This window comes from Athene cunicularia, assembly GCF_003259725.1.
Source record: "Athene cunicularia isolate RWA chromosome 3 unlocalized genomic scaffold, athCun1 chr3_part1, whole genome shotgun sequence".
NCBI classification, from domain to species: domain Eukaryota; kingdom Metazoa; phylum Chordata; class Aves; order Strigiformes; family Strigidae; genus Athene; species Athene cunicularia.
Genome location: NW_020799097.1, coordinates 100,314,801 through 100,335,758, shown reverse-complemented (window position 1 = coordinate 100,335,758; position 20,958 = coordinate 100,314,801). Strand labels below are relative to the sequence as shown.

Here is a 20,958-nt window from a genome sequence, read left to right as displayed (position 1 = left end):
ATTTGTTTTTTGCATTTATGTAGGCAGCTCTGAACTGTTTGCAGACAACAGATGTACTTAGGAGTAGACTTAAGCCTGGAACTGAATGCATGCAAATGGCTCTACGTGTGAAACTGTAGACTGGACTGAAAAATCTGAGTATTCCAGCTCATGTTTCCCTGCATAATGAAGTCACTGACTAGTATGATCAGATTATATAGAAGTAGTCTTTGGCATATATATAATACCTAGGCTCATATGAACTGGTTTTAATCAGTAATTAATATTGTTTATCTTGCATGATGAAAGGATATAAGTGAACATACATTTGTGTACATTGTGACAACCTTTATAGAAACCCTGCAGGATTTTTATAACAGTTCAACTAAAATTCAGTGTAAACCAGATCAGCTGTTACAGGCTTGGTAGGATCCCAGCAGCATAGCATCATAGGATGAAGAACTCTGTGAACAAGGGCACAGAGACCTAGAAAGAAGTTGAGATTCTACTGAAAAGCCATACTAACAGTTGAAAAATAACAGTCTTTCAAATAAAATTGCAAATATATGGGGCTTTCTGTGACACTCAACACTTTCCTATTGGCACAGAATATTAATTCATTGTATTTTGTGAGGATGTTTCATTTGTCCTCTGTTTTTAAAGACAATCACCAGAGACAGTGGGAGGTTTTGGCAGCTGTTGATCCTGGACAACAGGATTGCAAGACTCAAGTCGCATGTCAATGTTTTTATTTTTTTGTTTTGATCATAAAGTCACGTCCTGATGTTTTCTAAGGCCCCTGGTAAATACTGGTGAAGAATGACTGCTTCTGGGCGTGTTGGTTAGAGTAGTGATTTTCAAATCTTCCTGACTTCGTGCAGTAGTTTAGGCTTCTCCAGAGTGCATTATGTAGTACATTTGAGCAATTTTATGTAAACACTTGATTTTTTTTCACTGCAATCTATTGCCTTTATTCTTCAAATTCACAAGTGGATTTCTGCTCAATTGTGTCTTCATCCAGCTTCTAACTTCCACCTTTACATCCACATCCTCAAGGCATAATCCATAGCTTCTAACAGTTCATCCTGTACCACAGTGAGTGCACCCAGTCCTTCCAAATGTACCTAGTGATTTTTTTTGTCATTCTCTTAAGTTATCTTTGCAAAAACTTAGGAATTAATCTGAGAGAGAAGGAAGAGCAGGGGGAGCTAGTAAATAATGTGTGTGTAGTGGGATAACAGTAGGGATCACCCTTGCTGCTTTACAGTGAGCAACAGCCTCTGCCTGACCAGGCTGTGTTGGGCTGTTCTCTTCCTTGCTCGCATTTCACTGGGAAAATTTAGTACCCAGGAGCAAGCATTAAGGTGGTTGGAAGCATAATGAATAGCAGAGATCTAAGTGCATTTTCTCACCTGGAATGTGAGCCTTTCTGATATAGATTGGGACATGCATAACTTATGCTTGCTTGCAGTCCAAGATACTGCCTCTGCCATTTATGAGAGTGGAGCCCAGGGAATGTTTTTGTGGTCTCATCTAATGGCTGCTGTTGTTTTGGGTTGGTTGTTCGGGGCTTTGTTTCTGTTTGTTTGTTTTTTAATGTGTACCCCTTCCTTAGGGGTGAGATGATCAATATTTAAGGTATGTAACAACTCCTATACTACCTCCGCTTGGAGACAGGAGTTACCACAATAAGAGTGTGTGTTGTATGGAGTGGAATGTGCAATATAATTTGCATACTCCAAATTACTGGCCTCCACCCCAGTTTGAGACAGCAACAGCTGATGTGGGACTAGGTGTCAAGCCTCTGCTTCCACTCCTCCCTGTCTTCAGGAAAATAAACAGTTTATGGCTGGGCATGGTAGATGCTCCTGCAGATTCCAATGTCCAAGATATTGTCCTAGCTAGGGCTGCTCCCTCCGAGGCTGTCAGCTGGTAATCTCAAGCACCAAGATAGTCTGGAATTAAAGTACCACCAAGATCAAGAATCACCACTTAAGATCAAGGATCCTTACTAAGAAGCTGTAACAAATCAAATACTTGTTCTTCAAGTGCTGGATTTTATTTTTGTGTTTGTCTTTAGTAGTTTTGCTTTAGTAAGGGTCTAACTCCAGTCATCACTGAGTATTAACAGTAGAAAAGAGGATGCTTGTGTATTCTAGGGGATTCTTGCCTCCCAAGTACAGAGAAAGGAACATTGAACAGTAGGTAAAATACCTAAGCCTACACTCTGTTGTATTTATCTATTTCTCCAGCATATTACTGGTTTGATCCTTCCTTACAGTTTGCCAATCAAGACGCCTTTTATGACAAGATAACTTCTTTTACTTACTTTTTTTAATATTCTTTCTCTGACTGGAACTTTCTGCTTCTCTGTAAATTTTTGGCCTAGAAGGTTTAAATAAATGTATTCTCTTTAGACAGATGGTGCCATTTAGAAATGTTATCCAGAAGACATGCAATTAAATTTTGACCTCAATTAAGTCAGTACAAAGTTCTCACAGCTTAGTGTGATAAGGAGTTATGGTTGTCTGATACTGAATTTGCTGTGATGTATCACTTTACCACTCAGCATTAACACAAGGCACATCTTGTTTGATAATTTTTCAGAACCTCAACACATCAGCCCGTTTCTTCTCCTCCCCGCTCCCCCCCCTCCCCCCATCTAAATATAGTGGCTTTCACTGCTGTCTGACAATTATTAGTGGAAGCAAGCAGAAAGACCTGAGTTATGCCAGTAACCAGACTTCATTTATCAATTTCACAACTTCATTTAACTACCATTTCTTTTTAACCCTCAAAGCTGGGGATACATGCCCATGTGAATTACGTGATGAGTGTCCTGGGGTAAGTATGCTGCAAGTACTATATCCTGCTCAAATATGCTATCAGACCAGGTGGTGCTTTTCTGCTGCCTCCTGCTCTGGGCTCTTCTGGCTCCAGCTTCCACTTGAACCCCCCAGGGCTATAGAGTGCTAAAAGATGAAAGCTGAGACCATAGTGAAACTGTTGCATTTGAGACACAGTGTGAGGCACTGGGCATAAAACACTGATAGGTTGGATCAGCCACAGCCTGAACCATGTGGGACTAACAAGAGTATGTGTGTCCAACAGAGCTCAATGAAACCAGCACTATTGAGGGCAGACTATTATGGAGGGAAAAAGGGATAATAGTTTAGCAGATGTTTGAAATATTTTTTTCTTTTCCCCTTGCATCAATTCTGTGTAGTAAAGGGAGTTTCTGTTGTGTTTTTGTGGTGTTTAATAATTTTTCACGAAGACAGAAGATTAATAAATCTAAGCAAAAGTAGCATTACAGTTATGTCTCGATCATTTTGAAACCTTAGTTTTGTTTTCCTCTGCCTTTCTGTTATGAGATTTAGGCTGAGCAAATCAAGCTATGTAATTCCTTGTGGTCTGGCTGCATTCTTCCACGCCATTAGGATTGCTTTTCTTAGCCACAGTTAACAATGGTGTAATGGCTTTTATAACATTTTATTAAGTTGAAATGCATCAATAGCACTAATGATAAACAGTTGTGGTATTTTAGGAAGAACAGTTTCCAACACTTATGGCACATGCCAACTGGCAGAGCTTTTGGGAAGCACTTGACTCTGTGGCATGAAAACGTGGAATATTTGTCCTTACAAACTTGTTTGTTCTGTGGCACAAACTTAGAGAAACTGGTCTTGAATGTCTGTGGTAAGAAGTATATAAAAGCATTACTTTCATCTCTTTAAAATTTCTCTTCAACTGATGATGACTATTGCTTAAGTCTTTGCTGCTGGCTAGTATAAATCAGAATAAATTGGCCTAGCTTGGATTTGCTGTGGGGAGGACGGGAAGGGGCCTTCTTGTTGATGCCAGTCATGTGACATGGCAGTTGTAATGCAACCTCCTCCTTTCCTCTCCCTCCGATGCATGGTGGGACTGTTCCAGGCTTAGGATGATAAACTTAACATGAAACTACAAGTAAGATGTATAAGGAATTCAACCTTCTCCTACTTCTTTAGCCCTGGAGAGAAGAAGAAAAAAAAAAAAAAAAGGCAGCTACCTTTTAATGCCTAACTAATATTGTTATCTAATTAATGATTACTGATTAACCAATGCCAACAGTAGCTTTAGCTGAACTTCTCCCAAGGAAATGATTAATTGCTGTTAACACTGGACACAACAGTATTTTGCATTCAGATGAGAGACAGCAGTTTTGGTTTTCAGCCATGAAACAAACAGGTAGTGAGACTGCAGAGGATGTGGGTGAATGTAGCTTAAATGCAAATTATGATGTGACTTCTCCTTTTGGATTTTCCAGTGTTGTGCTGTTTCTTCAATCAGCTTCAGCTTGTGCAAAATCTACATAAGTAGCTTGCAGTATGGACATATTCATCATTACCTTCTTTCAGTAACCAAGTTAAACATAGTCGTGAGGAAGCTAAGCAATAGAGTTGCAAAGCTGCATATGGCATGTTAAGACAAGGAGGTTGCATGCTGTGCTGAAGTGGGGGAGGGAAAATGAAACATTTTTTAAATAGATCTCAGTCCTGATCAAATTTCAGTGATGGTATTTATTTTACAATACCTGCTTCCTAGAAATGCTCTGTAGTCCTCGGATGAGACCTGTTTAGTTTGTCCCCAGTTCTTCAGTCAGCTCAAATGAGATGGATCTTTGCACTTTGCACAGTGCTGTTTGAAGTTGCTGGAATTCAGCACATGGACAAATAGACTCCCCCACAAAGGCAGCTGTCACTGTTGGACTCTACTTTCAACTAGAAAAAACCCCACTCTTCTGAAACATCAATTTTAGCTTGTAATGATATAGAATCCATCAAACATAAGAAGGATAAAGTAGTCTGAATACCGCTTTAATTGTATAACAAGGTATTGTTATACAATATTTAATTGTATAACAAGGGATTTAAGTGTGAGAATCATCTTAATAACAGTGATAAGTATTTATTTAGTTCTGTTGAATTTGCGGTTTGATCCACAAACGTTGATTGACTGGATAAGAGTTCACCAAAACCTAAGTCAGTCTGGTAAATTTTGACTTGAAATGAACTTGAATGAGTTTGAAGAAAATAGGAGCTTCATCTAATGACTGACCTCACAGCATGTGATCTTTATGATCAGGACTTTGCAGTGTAGTGCTTAATTTGCCAGTACAGATGGAGAAAAATATTAGAGATTAATTCGGTGCAGTCACGTCACTGTTATTACTACATTCTTTTTTTAAAATGGCTAATCACAAAACGGTGTGATAGCTAGAAAATGTGAAGAGTCCCATCTGCCTAAAGACAGGTTGGCTTCATCTTTGTACCATGCTTCCATATGCAAACTTTATGTGCTTATAAAAATCTTGAGAAGTGCAAGCTTATATATAATCAGCATCTCATAATTGCCTGAAGTAATATGATTCTGTAGATATGATTGAACGAAATCAATTTGTCATGGATAAAAGATTTCATAACCAAGCTAACAGAGAGGTTAAAGATTCAGTAAGTAGGCGGAGTAACTCTGGAGTTCCTTTCAAAAAAAAACCCCAAACAACCCACCCCAAAAAGCTCCAGACAAACCAAACCCTCAGCTCAAACTTACATTGGTGACAGTAGTGTCAACGGGCAAAAACCACCCATGTAACTGAGATGAGAACCCAGCTTTGTTGTGCTCCACTTAAGCTGACCGTTGATTGACACACACGGTATGGCAGAAACACATTGCAGTAACAAATGAAAGCATTGCTCGCTGACCATCTGGTTGCATTGCAGTGTATCTGTTCTCCATCTTTAATACGTGGTCTCTGTTGAAGTCTTCAGTTTAGTTTTAATGAGAAATTAAGCACCTCAAAGCATCTGAATTATTCATCTCACAGTTACAGGTGTTGGTATGGGAAAATGAGTATGGTATGAAATGGCATTGTAATAGCAAGAAGAAGAGGTTTTTTTCCTGTTGGGAGATGTTTGTATTAGGTTACTGCAATGTTGAGAGTCACATCAAAATGTGTATTTTGTTGAAACAAACAAAAGTCACAAATGTGAGACTCAAGGCATTGTCTCTCTATGGTTAATTCTTGCTTATCTTATACCTTTATGATAATTGTAGTCAGAAAAGGGAACTTCAAGTTAACTTCTGCATCTTTAACAAGGTTGAAATATCTTTTGAGTGGTTTAGCTGTTTCAAACCTAACTTTTTTTGAAAGTGAACCTTTCTGGTTTTGAAGGTGATACTGATTTGGACAACTCTGAAATACATTGCAAGTAATCTTACCAGATCTGCATATGAGTTACAGAACATGCAGTTGGTACAAGAGGGCTTATATTCCTGATATGCTATACCAAAAGCCACAGAAAAAATTATAAGGATGATGTATACATTTTATGTAAAACGGGTTGAGATGGAAAATCCAGGAGTGGCATTGTCATAAAGACTAACAAGCTCTGCCGAAGTGGAAAATTACAAAATTTGCAGATAGCTGGTGATGTATTCTGTTTTTTCAACTTTCTTACACATGGTGAACATCATGAACAAAGATGAGTGTGCTGTTCTTACCCAGCTCAAAAATTACTTACTTGGTTTTGCTATGCTGTAAAAGAGTAAGTACATGCAGACATTAATCTACCCAAATTCTTTTGGGAGATCAGAATAGCCTTGACTGAAGCATCATATGGCTTGGTCCCTCTCCATAACTTATACTTTAAGTCTCTTTAGATTCTTCGTGGCGAAAGTAGCACAGACACTGGTTATCACACTGCTTTTGTGAGCTACAAAGGAAACAAATGTGTCCAAAAATAGTTAAAAACAAACTCTTGACAAATCCTAAATTACAGAGTATTTCTAAATTTTAGAACATAATCTCCACCTGAAAAAGTTTACGAACTATCACTTTTTATGTGTTTTTACCCAGAAAATCTGTTTTGATACTGCCTTGGCCTCAGAAAACCATTGGAAAACACCTGATAAATAAGAATTGGCTATCAAATGGGACAAAAATACACTCCCGTAGAGAGTGCCCAACTATGTTAGCCAATTAAATTGAGCAGCAGTAATCCAACAGATGAGCTCAATCTGAAGTGCAGAGCAGGGAGAGTGCAGTACATGCGTCCTTGAGATTTCCCACTGTAATAAAGATCCATTTTGCTGCGGGACTTACTAGACAGAGTGATGGGACCATAGCCAGCCCCAGCATTAGATGCAAGTGGTCTTCTCTCTTCCCTGGTAGCACACTTGATAATGTGTACTTGTACTGATTTAGCGTAGCTGTGTCTTCTGTCATATGGCCTCCTTGGCAATGGCTCAGCTTGCTCTCCCCAGAATCTGTGTGTCAAATTTTAATTTTTACTTTGTTGGACAGAATTTCAAGATTGCACTGGAGTAGAATGTGAGAGGATGTTTCCTCACTGGAGCCAGAGTTTGTTCTTCTCTCAGTGTCTAACTACATAAAATTCCTTAGAGCAAAATAATAAATGCAATAACACCTGGTTATAAAATGTTTATTTGCTCTCATTTAGGCTTGCAAAAATTTTGCAATGAAATATTAACTCAAAGAACTACGTAACAATCCAACTTGCATAACATTTAATGATTCCTGATTAAAAAACAAAATAAAACAACAGATTTGGGGTCAAACAATATGACACTGCTACTTCAATGCTGTTTTTATTTACTCAGAAGAAATACCTTTTGTTTGTTTAGTCTCTCTTACCCTAGCAATAACTTTTTGGCTTCTTCGGTTTATTTGGTTGTGTGTTTATATAGATTGTTTGTTTAAAGCTAGGAAATCTTCTTTGCCACTTTCTCCCAGGAAAAAAATGGCCCTAAACTAACTCAAGTTAGAATTAACACTGTCTGAAATCTGATGTCAACTCAGGCTAGTAAAGGAGGGGAAAAAAAGAGTGTGCATGTATCATGAGGCTGAAATTTTTGGTCACACTTGTGTCATTTTCTCTAAGGCCTATAGTTTTTAATGTGAAAAAAATTAGGCCCTCATCCAAGAACTCAAAATATTAAAGAAAGTGAACAAAAATGATAACTGTTTTCTAGAACTGTAGGAACTGGCAAGGCTGACTTATCTGCAGCTGGCTGATCTTGGTGAGGGATACTCTATGTGGGATCTGAAGTTGAGGGCAAGGGAAGGGAGCTTGTTAGGGAGCTAAGCCCTGTGTCATGCCAGTTAAAGCCTTTTTACATAAATACAGCAATTTAACAAATCTTAGAAGTCAATGCCAAAATTTACTACTATTTTAATAGCTCCTTTATGTTATCCTTAAGTGTCCTTAAAAGAATTAAGATGCAAGTAAAACCAAAAAGTCAAATAGTCTGCTAACATTTACTTCCTGGAGAAAAATCAGAAAAGGAAAATGGCCTGGGGTTTTGCATCTTGCGTCTGATAAATGGTTGCGAGTCTTCAAAAATAACTCATGTATCTAAAAGATTACTGAAACTAGAGCTTTTAAAAAGTGTGGTCTACTGTTGGATGAGTAAGAGAAAAGATGTAAGAACAGCTTGCCACTGAAGATCAAGGGACATCAACAAGCCTGTTTCCTCTGTTCTTCCTGAGGTACAGCTGGTAGAGATGGAGTGACTGATACTGTCCTTTAAATTTAAGAATGTACTTGGAGAACGGAGGTGATTTTGCCTCTCTTACAGAACACTTAATAGAATCTATTGTTACAGAATATTTTGGAAGGTTTAACTGTTATGAAAAAGAACAAAATGTTTAACATTCTAAAGACAACAATTCAAAAATGCTCCACATCAGGGTATTTTGACACTGTAAAGCAGTTCAGAATTGGAGGTTAAAATTTAATATTTTTTTTTTTTAAAGGGCCCACAACCTCATTTTTTCCCTTACTAGTTCTTTTCCCTTCTTTTTTTTTCATTGCAACCTGTAGAAAACAGAGTTGTTAAGTTGTTCTTGGTGCTTCTTTAAACTGTTATTTTTCCAAATTCAGTGCTATTTAATTCACTTTAGATGCTTTCTGGATTTATGCTCCCTTGAGTATATGCCCTATTTCACGTTATGTATCTTCCAGCAGTCTGTGTTCTGCATGTGCTCCCATCTTTGCAGTTCCTCATGGCAGTTTTGTCTACTTTAATCTTTTCTGTCATGATTTTCTTTATAATAAAATTTTATACAGTTTCCCAAGTAGCAAGCTACTCTTTCCAAGAGGTTGGAAACAGTAGCTGGTTTTGGCTTTGTAGAACTTCTGAAATTTCTCAGGCAGTTTTCTTGTCCTTGCTCTCTATATGACAGGCCTTTATGATTTTTAAAGGCAATTTTGGTTTTAGTGTAATCAGCACACAAGTGCATCCTCCTAACCCTTTTTTCTCACACTATATGGCATCTGTGACTTCAGTTTGCTATGAAGCAAGCAAGTAGGGAGAGTTGATTGAATCTGGTTGGGACAAATGAGCAGCTTTTTATTTCCCAATCTTTGACCCAGACAGAGGTTCAAAAGCATTCCAAAACTTGCTGTTTCTTTTAGTTGGTTTGCTGTTTACAGCTTCAAACCTGGATTTCATTATGGTTATCCATGCCTCTGTGATTCGTGGACTAACTTGAATGTCTGCAGTGCATTCCCTCCTCGCAGCCACACTTGCAGGCAGCTATAATGCTGTGGCAAAGTTGGAATGCAAATATGTGCCATTGAACAGTAGCATATGAGAATAACAGTAGCTAATTAGTTCTTGAAATGTACCCAGAGACAAAAAATGTTATCTTCTTCAAAAGTCTCTCAAGAATTTTATGACTAAAACCTGATTTGAATATTGCAGACAGATACAGTGATCAAATCCAGCCGGTGTGAATTAAGAATCTTCCAGACTGTGCTGCTCCCTTGCAGTAACCTATATGCTGTTTAGCATAACTTTTTAAAGTAACCAAATGTAACAGATGTGTTTATTACTGTGCAATATCTCCGTGTTTATTACTGTACAATATCTCCACCTCAGTAATAACATGTTTTTCCTTCTTATAGGCAGGAATAAGTCCAACTTTATTTTTTTGTGGTTTTGTTCTGTAGTTTTTGGAGGTGAGTGGGAGATAACTCCAGTATTTAATTATCTGCTCCAGCAATCCTTGACATCAGTTAATCACCTAATACTACCAATGTTAGTATCTGTATCTACCAGTTACTGAGCACATTAAAATGTATTTTTAAAATTATCAGTGGTGACATCCCGTTTGGTATTTCAGTGAGGCTGAAAAGACATAGTTACAGGGGCGTATTCAGTCAAAAAATATGCGAACTTCAGAGAAATAGTTAAAAAGCCCACAAATTGAGAGTTGTTTGTATGAATCTTTTGCCTTTTTTGCATTTATAATAGTAAAATGGCAAATGATTGACACTTTTTTGTTTGTTTGACAAACAAAACATCATGAAGCTCAGAGATTATGAGGAACTGCTTTCAGAAATCAGAATTTAAAAAAAAAACCCAAACAAACCAACCCAAACCAAAAACCAGTTGTGGAACTTCTGAGCTTCAGAGTTAACAGTTCTTGACCAGATGAAAAAAATTTCTACTGCTTAGTTGTTTCCTTCTTTTCATTTGCAGTAATGGCACATATATACACGTATGTGTTACTTTATACTAGAAAGGATTCTTCTGAGGCTCAGGCTGGATGACAGAGAGCAGGCGTCTCGAGATCTGTAAGGGGTATTTGGTTGCGCATGCTTCCTAGGACTTGAGTTGTCCATGTGAAGACCAGGAAATGAGGAATAGGGCTGGGTCTTTGCTACTAGCTCATTCAGCAAAATGCTAAACCACAGCTTCCTAAGCTTTAAGGCAGTCACTGACAAAGAATGTTTTTACGCCTGCTTCCCCATGTGCAATTCCTTTCTGCAATATAAATTGCCTAATTCATTAGTTGTCTAACATAATTTCTGCAGTCCCTCATTTTCATTCATCAGATTTGAGAATATTATTCCAAATTGCAGTGTGTGAATAAAATTATTAAGATACCAAACTTTGTAAAAATGAATTATAATTCATGTTTTTCATCTTGGAATAATATTAAACAAGCCTTCGTTTTGCTGTTGGGATGTAAAAATTAAAAGGAAACTTTAATTATGACCTAAAAATTGTCCTTTTTCTATCCGAGGATTTTTGAGCAAAATTTTGCTCAGAATAACTTCTAGTGTATGCTCAGAGTTGCTTGCATGAGATACAGAAGGAGAAAAAAAAACCCAAAACCAAAACCCGAGTCTTACTGAAGCTGGTAACACTTCAGAACAGCTCAAGCTGACTTCAAAATGATTACTGCGTGCAACTGTCAAGATTTAACCTAGTAATAAAAATAACATAGACAGAAACACACCCAAACATGGAAACACTTATGCAAGATGTGTCCTTCTTGTCAAGAAGGTCAGCAGTTTTGTTTTGTTCAAATAGAACATGATGGAATTATTTGGTTGTCTACATTTTTAAATTCTAAAATGAAATTTATCTGCAATAACAACTTTGTTTTCTTCCTGGAATGTAGGTTGGGATTTAATTTTGTTGATGGTACAGTCATCTCTGAAGCCTCATTGTCTAGGAAACAGTGGACTAGGTTTATACATGGCATTGGTTTGTATGTGAAAGAGATATGTTTTTCAGGCTAAGTATTACAACTTGCAAAATTTCCTTTTTTTTTTTTCTTCTGCACAAAAGATATCCGAGCATGTCTCCTTAAAGGGTAGTTGGTTGGTTTTTTTCATCTGCTTCTATTTCTTGAGCACCCAAACAGAGTTAAAATCACTTGCACAAGCCATTCTGCTCAGTGTAGGTATTGTAATAGTTGAACTAAGCAGATGAAAGGGGGCCCGGTCAGGGCGGAGAGGGGCGGGCAGCCTTGCCTGGCCGCGCCGCGCCGCGCCGCGCTCGGGGAGCGCTACCTGTGCCTTGTTTTTCCTCTCCCCGTAGGACGGTCCCGCGCCCTCCGCTCTGAAGAGAATGGCCGTGACTCTAGAGCAGGCCCAGCGGGTGGGCTATACCTGTCTGAAAGCACTCCTCAGGTTCGCTTTTATGGTCGCCAATAACCTGGTTGCTATTCCGTCCTACGTCTTGTATTTAATTATGCTGCAGCCTCTCCGAGTGTTGGATAGTAAAAGCTTCTGGTATATCGAAGGAGTGTTATTTAAGTGGCTTTTAGCTATGGTGGCTTCCTGGGGCTGGTGGGCAGGATATACAGGTAAGAATGTCTTATTAATTCAAAATGTACACGTATAAAGATGTAAATAAGTATTAAAGATGCTTTAGAATGGGGATGTGTAGGGGAATATGTAAATATAGTGGATATGTGGGATGTTTTTCTTTCAGGTTTCTTGTACAGGTGCTTTGTTTCTCTCGATTGAGATGCTGAATGTACTGAAACATTCTTGTAAATCATAGGTACAAACCTACGTGTTAAATAAGAGTTTCTCAATCGGTATTTTCTCTTAGTATAAACGGAAATAGGATTTTTCCTAATTATCATGATCGCTTTGTTTTAGCGCTACATGAAGAAGATACATCTGATCAAAAGAGGGTTGATTTGTACTGTGCATGTAGCTGCTAGAGCCAAACTTTTCTTTATTAAGTCTATGCATCTCTGAATCATCTCCACTTAAAGCTGTCAGGACACAAGGCTAAGAAGTTCGACACGAGGCTGATGTCAGAAGAGTAGGTCTTCTGTTCCTTGCAAGAGCAACTGTCTTTTGTGCTGCTTCAGAACGGAGGGAAACACCGGGAACCCCTTTCATACAAATAGGGATACGCAATGTTTCTCTACTGTATGGCTCTTCATTTATTGTTAGCAGAGCTAATTACAGAATCCGTAGGGTTTTTCCCCTCTGCATGCTTGCTTTGCAGTTATTATTGAACTTATTTTTGGTTGCTAGTATTCACAGGCTCATCAAGGTGATGGACTGAGCTGAAATATTCAGGAAGGCTCTAGTCTTGTCCTTGAACACACAGATTTTCATCCTGGCTACTGCACTTTGTGCAAGAAAACAGCCATCAATTCTTTGTATGTGCTTAGACCTTGGAAAGGGGAGGAAATTAATCTACTGAGTACAAAATATGAACAGTCCTAAAATTCTTTCCCTCTCTTCTGCCCAGGCTGCATCTGCAGGTCTTGTCCATGTAAACAAGGAAAAAAAAAAGGAATGTCAGCACACAGCTCTGGAGTCTGGTCAGACTCCTGATTAGTCAGAGAGTCAGTGTTGACGCAGATGGAGCGCTCTTTTTGTTAGGCTACAAGAGCTGAAGCCTCTGTGACAATGTGCCTTTTGGTACCCTGTCGTGTGCCTTTCCGCGATGCACAAAGTTTCTGTGGATACTCTAGGTGAGCTTCCAGTTCTTCTTAAGGAGATGGTGGCAGCAGCAAGCTAGATTCTGGTCTATCGGGCTAGAACTGTCGCAACGTTGCACTGCTTCAAAATTGCCTTGCCTGGTACAGCTCAAGCTTTCCAGATATGCTGTTTCAAAAAATCTTTTTATGTGTTTGTATTTGCTGATTAAAAGAAGTCCACATAGTATTTGCAGTGGCAGGTATATTTTTAAGTCTGCTTTATACCTTAAAGCCCAAAGGCCTTCTGGAAGGAAGGATTGACTTTCAAGGTGTCATGTGTATTATTAATTGGAAATGGTCAAGTTTTGGGGCATAATAGTAATGTTAAAGTCATACAGCATATGACCCCAGGGATTTGCTGTGTATACTGAACATACTGGTTAAAATTCAAGCCATTGTCCCATGACAATACCGTTTTCTTGGGACAGTTTTGCTGCTGACTGCAGAACTGTGTGATTTCTTTTGCCTATTGCTTGGAAAGTGGTCTTAGCATGATCTGCATATCAGAGTCTTCCTGAAGCATCTGTTGATTGGTGTTGCTGATGTATCTTGACAATTTGAAATCATTTGTTTTACAGTCTTGAAATGTCTTAGTATGTTTGTTTGAAGTATCATTTGCAGACAGCTACACAGAAATGTTTTCTGGGATGATGTATGGGTAAGGAGGCCCTTCTTTTTGCTTTTCACTATAAAGCATGGCTTTTGTTTTGGGGAGGATTTTAAGCAAATGCTTGTACAAAGTCTCAGTTTAAATATATTTTATTTGGTATGAAGACATTAACATGTTTTATACTGAAAGCTATAAAATAGCAGGAATAGCTTGTTTGTTTGTCTATTCTTTCTTTACCCTCATCAGTGCTCACCACCACATGCAGAACAAACCTGGAAAGTGTCTTTCTGGCTTTGATGTATGTAGCCAGAGTAATTTATGTGTCTGTTTCCAGATTGATAGATTTACAAAAGACTGTCGCTAGGTCCCCTCTTCTTATAGAGTACAACATGACAAATTCACAACTGAAACACTACTTCATTAGAGTTGGTGTTTAAGACTTGCGTGCATCTGAAAGAGATACTGCTCTGGAATTCTTCTGTTTTCAATTCCGAAAACTAAGTCAAAGATAGACTTCAATATGTTCCATCTTTGCAAAAGTAAATACAAGGTGGTAGGTGTGTATGGGTTCATTGAGAAAATTAAGGATTTTTCTTTTCTTTTGAGTAGCAGAGCAGTTGGTGAGATTCTTTTTTTCCTTCTTGATTGAGAGGGTAACTAGCTAAATAAGTTTACTTGTCTTTTAGTTGGAGGTAGCGTTCTGCTTCGGTTGTGTTGAAGGTGTGTTTCAGTTTTTTAATTTATTTAATTTTACCACTTCTGAGCTTGAGTCCTGTTAAGTGAAAAGTGACAGAAACCATTTGAAATTAGGGACTTAAACTCAGCTTGCAAAGTAGATTCAGGGCAAACTTTTTTTCGCCCTGTAAGTTTGTGTAGGAGAGAGCTCAACACCAGATGACGACAGTATGGTGAGTGCTAGGTTTTCCTTCTGGGCTTTGCCGCTCTTGCGTAACTGTTGGTATATTTTATTGAAAAAAGATGAAAGCGCTGAGGAAAACTCATGAACTAGGTCTGCCCTTCTCTCCACCCCCGCATAAACCTGTGGTTTTGTGCTAGGTTCCTAGAGGATTTGTCACAGAGGTTACATGATCTGGGTCTATATCAGCAGTTATAATCTGTGCTTTTTGATAAATGTAGGTGTTTCTGTTTGCAGAGGTACTTGATGTTATGTAAAGAGATAGTGTATAACTGGACAAGAAAAATAAAGGAAGGAATGGGAAGAGAAATTTCAAAGGTCACTCCTTTTCCTAATCTTTTTCTTCTTAAGATGCAAGTATGAGAGAGAACTTGGGTATAATTGGTTGCCTTTGATTTTTGAAGGGCAGAGTATGATAAATATCTATGTTGTTCTCTTGAACTCTATAGTGTTTCTTATGAAAAGCAAAACTGAGTGTCTTTTTATCTTTTTATGAAGAATGTTCAGATAGTCTAGAAATGTTATTTTATTTTTATATGCTTTCAGAAAGGACTTCTTAACTCTTCCAAGCTTTTTTCTCTTTTTAAGGCTTTTTATATAAATGTATTGCTCTCGTTGTAGGAGCTGTTCAGTTAGGACACTTGGAATTTGCATATTAGTGTGATTTGAAAGGCACCTTTGAATAGCACTTAATATTTCCTGCATTTGTTGGAAGATGCATTCTAAAAAAAGCAAACTCGAGAGTGCTTGATCCTTTGTTGGCAAGTACCTTTTTCTCCCTATACTATAATTTGTTATTTAATATACAAGTAAACCAGAAACCACTAAATTGTGCAGTAGACGTAATGGGATGGAGATGGAGCATATCTGTGGTAGTAAATTTCTGATGACCTCCTGCTCACCTACAAAACTAGTTTTAAAGCAGCCATCTTCTAGATTTGAACTTCTTTGCAAGTAGCTGTTGCAGACTAAAATTTAATATCCCTGTATCTAATGAAATTGCTAAAAATAGGACTGCTAGAGAAGAAGCTTGCTTTGCTTAAATACGCTTAGGCAAACTGTTTTGTTGTCTTCTGCTGTCTAAATGCAGAAGTTAGCATTAGCCTGTGATAGTGATGTTGCCATATTGCAATTAGAAGTCTGTGGGACAGCAGAGTAATCGGTTAGCAATGCAGCCCTGATACTCCTGATGCTCACCTTATGCTCTGCACAGCTCAGTGTCACTGCAGGGAGTGGTGGTGCGTGTCCACCCAGCCTGTACCTCTGGCTGGGTACAAGGAGGAGCTGGCGGGCAGGGTCAATGTCCTATGTCCACAGCAACCATCAGCGCTCTTCTGCCTGTCAGAGCACCTGGGGAGAGAAGGGTTGCATTGTGGTCAGCAGGGTTGTGTGTGTATTGGGAAGGGTTTCCTTGAGAGTTGTGCTTGGAGTATTCTATACCCCAGCAGTAAATGGGACAACTTGACAAAGCCTTCTGTTTCAGCCCCTTACCGACATACACAGGCTTGCAATAATGTTGGACAGGTTGCTGGGCTGTGAGCTGATGAAAGGAAGGGTAATACACCCTTGGTACCACACACAAAAAAATCTTAGTGGTGTGACTATGCTTACTGATACAATGATGCAGTGCTTAATAAAAAGTGAACTAATCCTGTGGTATTGCCTGTTACTGTACTGTCAGCTGGGAAGGTGACATTTAAAGAGTGTCTGTTAGAATTGTCAAATTTTGTCAAGCAAGGAGAATTTCCCTTTCCTCCTCCTTGTTATTGAGCCAAGTAGAATAAAACTGAGATTTGGATTTTTAGTTGTGTCCTCCTTTTCCCTCAAATGATTTAAAATTTATTGGCTGATTTGTATGTATGATTAAGTAGTCACCACTCTATAATTTTTTCACCAGACATGCATTTTTTTTTTTCTCTAATTCAAAATCTTCTTTGTGTCTGTTTTATCAGTCACAGCCTCAACTCCTCTAATCTATTAAGAATGTGAATATTTTTGTCTTCCAGAACTGTAAAAGATACAGGTGGAGCTGCTGTGACAACACTTCCTTGGTACACTGTCTGCAGTGTACACTGTCTGCACTGCCTCTCATGACAAGTTGGCCCCTCTCCTCGGGCAGGAAGTGCGGCAGAAGCTGGAGAACAGCAGATGAGATAAAGTAAATTTTTTGCCCCAAGTAAGGCAGGAGGTGTTATTTCAGGAGACCTATCTATGCCTCTAACCCTGCTATTGTTTCCTACCCTCTTCTGTTCCTACAATATGATGTTTAATTGGCAATATTTTGTTTTGGGGATTGGTTACTACTCTGAGGACTTGGCAGGGAGGGGTTTGGAGGAAACCACTTGTGTTTTGAGATCAGGCAGTGTGTGAAATAGAGAAGCAAAATTGTTCTCATTTTGTGTTTTCTTTGAATGTGCAAAGGTACCTGATTGTGACTCAGTAGGTTTGGATAGCAACACACCACATCAAAACTTATATTTTATGCTATGGTTATGTGTTGAGTTTCTAGATAATCCTTGGTTTAAATGCAGCTTTCTCTGACGTGTATGATTTATGTGTAGGTTATGCTGAGATCAAGCAGGGATCTTTGAAGTTATTTTGCTGTTTGTAAGGGAAAGTCTGTGTGTAATTTGTGAGCTGTCTTGATAAGAAAAGGTCAAAGTTGAATGAGTTGGGGACATTGGAGCAGATTCTACTGCAGCCTCAGAGCAAGGGCTCATTGTGCCTTTGCGTAAGAGGAGGTAAGCAGTACAGTGAACTTACTGTCAACTTCTTTGTGCAAGTGATGTGTCTGTTTGTAAAGAGTGCTATACAGTGACCCTTGTCCTATTTTAGTAATACGTAAAAACACACCAGGAAATTCCCCTCTCTCCTTTTTGGAACATGAGTTACAGTACCAATACTTCTTTGTAGTTCATCCAGTGTCAGCAAAGTGTCAAAAGCAGAAAAGCTTATCTTTCATTTTTCTATTTTATCATTTAACTATAAAGGATCATTCCAAAAGATTAGGTATTGAGATGCTCTCTGAATTTTATTTTTAGGAAGCTACTGCCTTTTGGCACAAAACTTAGAGTAAAAGCACACACTGTTAGTTTTTTTGCTAGTGATATTTTTGTTGTTTGTTGCTAGTGATATTTTTGTTGTTTGTTGCTATTTACAATCTTTTGTTTTTCTTGAGTGGGTTAGTCTCTGCTCTGGTTTCACCTACTCTGGATAATACAAATACTATTGCAAGCATACCAAATCTGTCACATCTGCCTAAGGATAGTAAAGATGAAATTATTGAGGATTACCTATACAGAGAGGTGTGATTATTTACTTTTAAATCCAGAAATAGCTGTGGGATGCCTCTGATTTTAGCTTATGTGCTAATGGCCAAAGGAGGACAAAGTTTGGGGAATTCTGGGTTCTATTCCTGCTTATGACTGAGTTTGTTCTTCTTAGGATGTGTTTTCATCTATCCTAGTTCTCCTGGGCTTGTTTTTAGTGTATCTATTCACACTAGTCAACTTACTTCTCCCTTCATTGCTGGTTGAGTGCCTGACAGGATATGACTAAGAATGCCTGAGAGATGTGTCTCTGTTCTCTGTACCTTCTCTTGTTCTTTTTCTTGATGGTAGGCTTTTAGGAACCATGTGAAATAATTACAGGAAAGCTTTTGTCCAGCCCTGATTTTGAGAACCAAAATCTTAGGGACTTAAATTCTTTGTCCACAAATTCTTTGCAGAGTGTATGAAGTAGGAATTTTTTTCCACCTCTATAGTGTGATTGCATCTGTATTGGAACATGTCAGAGATGCAATTTCTCATTCTCATTTAATGTAACCATTCTGAAGCATAGGAATTTTAGAGCTTTTCAAGAAAACTGGAGAAGAAATAGAATGTTTAATGTGGATAAAACCTATTTTCTCTGTCATTTTTTGCTGGGAAGTTACTTTTTTAGAATGAAACTCGAAGAGAATGAAACTCAGAGATGAACAGAATATATCACTTTCCCTTTCTCTGTTGGGTGTTCGTGAGGAACAAAGAATTCTTGCCAAAGGTTACTTTGGCAAGATTTTAAGCCGCTGAAAACAGGATCTTAAAAGTGGAAGAGTTGTGCAACCTTAATTAGACAGGGTAGTTAGTAAATCCTTTATGGAATATAAGCTTAGTGGTGTAACTTTCCAGTGTGAACTGAGCCAAAATACAGCTCCAAGATATGTAATCTACTTGTGTTTATTACAGTGGAATATAAACTCTAATGCTTAAGATGACATGTCAAATGCGGGATTGCGTAGGCATGTAATTGCACTGCTGTTGCAGGCACCACAGTTGAGATAATAGTCCAGCCATTTGTATATGCACTTACTGAAATAAATAAGGCTAATACGTTTGCATTCCTAAAAATGTTCCATGAGATCAATGAGGGATTCTGCATGTGAGGCTGTATTATTTTTCTTCTTTTTTTCCGCTTCCCCCCGCAAGCATTTCAAGCAGGGAGTGCCTCTGAAGAAAGCCAGTCTGAGCCTTTCAGACTTGTCCTGCCACTGCTGCTTCAGTTTTATTGGCCAAATATTTTAATGATTGTGTGGTGATCTGGATTGTAGCCCTGATCCACACTAAAACTACTCACTCCCTTTTTTTTTTTTTTTTTCCTGGGTGACTTACAAAACACAACCCCTAACCCAGTTCATTTTGCTGGTGTGGTGAAAGAAGGTGGGTACAAATAGCAAAGGGAAAGAGGAAGGAACTGCATCTTTTGGTGACAGTACCAGCAGCTTTAATGTATTTGTTGAACTACTACTTAGTAGCCCCAATTCAGGAGATTAGTCCTGTGCAGAATAGGGCTCTAGTGTGTGACTAAAATGTCACTGAAGTAGACTTCACCTTTTCTTACTATTTTGTTAACTGCTTACTGTTGTTTAGACTGGAAAAGTGCCTTCTACAAAGTTGCTTTAGAGAAGAAAACTAAGTGTAGGGTGAGAACAAAGGGTTATCATAAACTGAAAACTGATTAATAAAGGAGTAAAAAGACCAGTGTTCATTTTGATGAAAGCTTAGCAGTGAGGTTCCTCTGAAGTCTTGTATGTGTACTGTTTGAGTTTGTAAGCTACACGGACAATTGTAAAGAACTTCAAAAGTATTTAAACTATATGAATAGCCAACAAAATGCAGAAGTTGTTCAGAGTTGAACAGTCCAAAGTAAAAAACATTTAAGTAAAGTAGCAGTTTAGTAAAGATATTAGTATCATGGTGCAGAGTTAAGGGAAAGTTTTGGCTCAATGCACAACTGTACATTCTGCTATAAAATATGTAAAGAACAAGATGGAGAATAATATTAAAAGTACCAGTGTTTTAGCTTCACACGGTGGTGGTTTTGTCTCAGTTGTTTTAAAGCTATTGAAGAGTTAAGAAGGGGCTCTGAAAGGGTCAACTGTTTCATTAGTACAAGCTGAAATCAAATCAGAACAATTTCATTCACAGCTGAACTTGAATCAGAACTGAATTGGACAATGGTGATTCTGTTTCCTGGGCAGAATAGAGTAGAAGAGATGCAATCTCCCTGCCTCTGTGTAAAGAAGAAGGGGACTCTTGGTGTCATTGGAAGGTAGAAAATCAAAGTCTTTAAGATTTTATAAGACATCAGTGCCTGGGGTTTTTGTTTGTTTGTTTTTTCTTAAATAGTTTCATTATGTCTCTTCACAAATATTTACTTTACAGAATAGTGCCAATGGTGTTTGTTATTTCTTTTGAGTCATACAACATAATCTGAAAACAATTCTAAAAGGAGTTGTCCCTGCTTAAGTAGTCTAACAGTTTAAACTAGTTTAGAGATTCACCTCAGTTTCGTAATTTAAGTAAAGAGGGAGAGGAAAGATTAATAGCTTTATTACTGCTTCTCACTTATGTAGAACTAAAAATAGAAGTGCCGTTCTAAGAGCAAGGGCCAGCGCTGCTGCTGTTTGAGAGGACATGGGTTCTGGAAAGTCGAATCATTAGGACAATGGCACAAGTGCTTGTGGATGTGGTTTTTGGTGACCAAAAGGAGGGATTTTGTCTGAGGTTTCTTAATTTAGTTTAATTTTGTAGTTTAGTTTTGTAGCATCCCAAAGTTATAAACGTGCAGTGTCTGTCTTTTCTTGCCAGAACTGGGGGAAAAACCCGT

At 38.3% G+C, this 20,958-nt stretch overlaps 1 protein-coding gene across 1 annotated transcript in view; it reads left to right on the top strand.

The window, feature by feature from the left end:
• The first annotated feature begins 11,867 nt into the window (after positions 1 to 11,867).
• Positions 11,868 to 20,958, top strand: part of LPGAT1 (lysophosphatidylglycerol acyltransferase 1) — a 66,034-nt gene continuing 56,943 nt past the window's right edge. Inside the window, exon 1 of the mRNA XM_026845287.1 lies at positions 11,868 to 12,145. Coding sequence (XP_026701088.1) covers positions 11,908 to 12,145 — 238 coding nt within the window. The 5' untranslated portion in view covers positions 11,868 to 11,907. The remainder of the gene's footprint in view (positions 12,146 to 20,958) is intronic.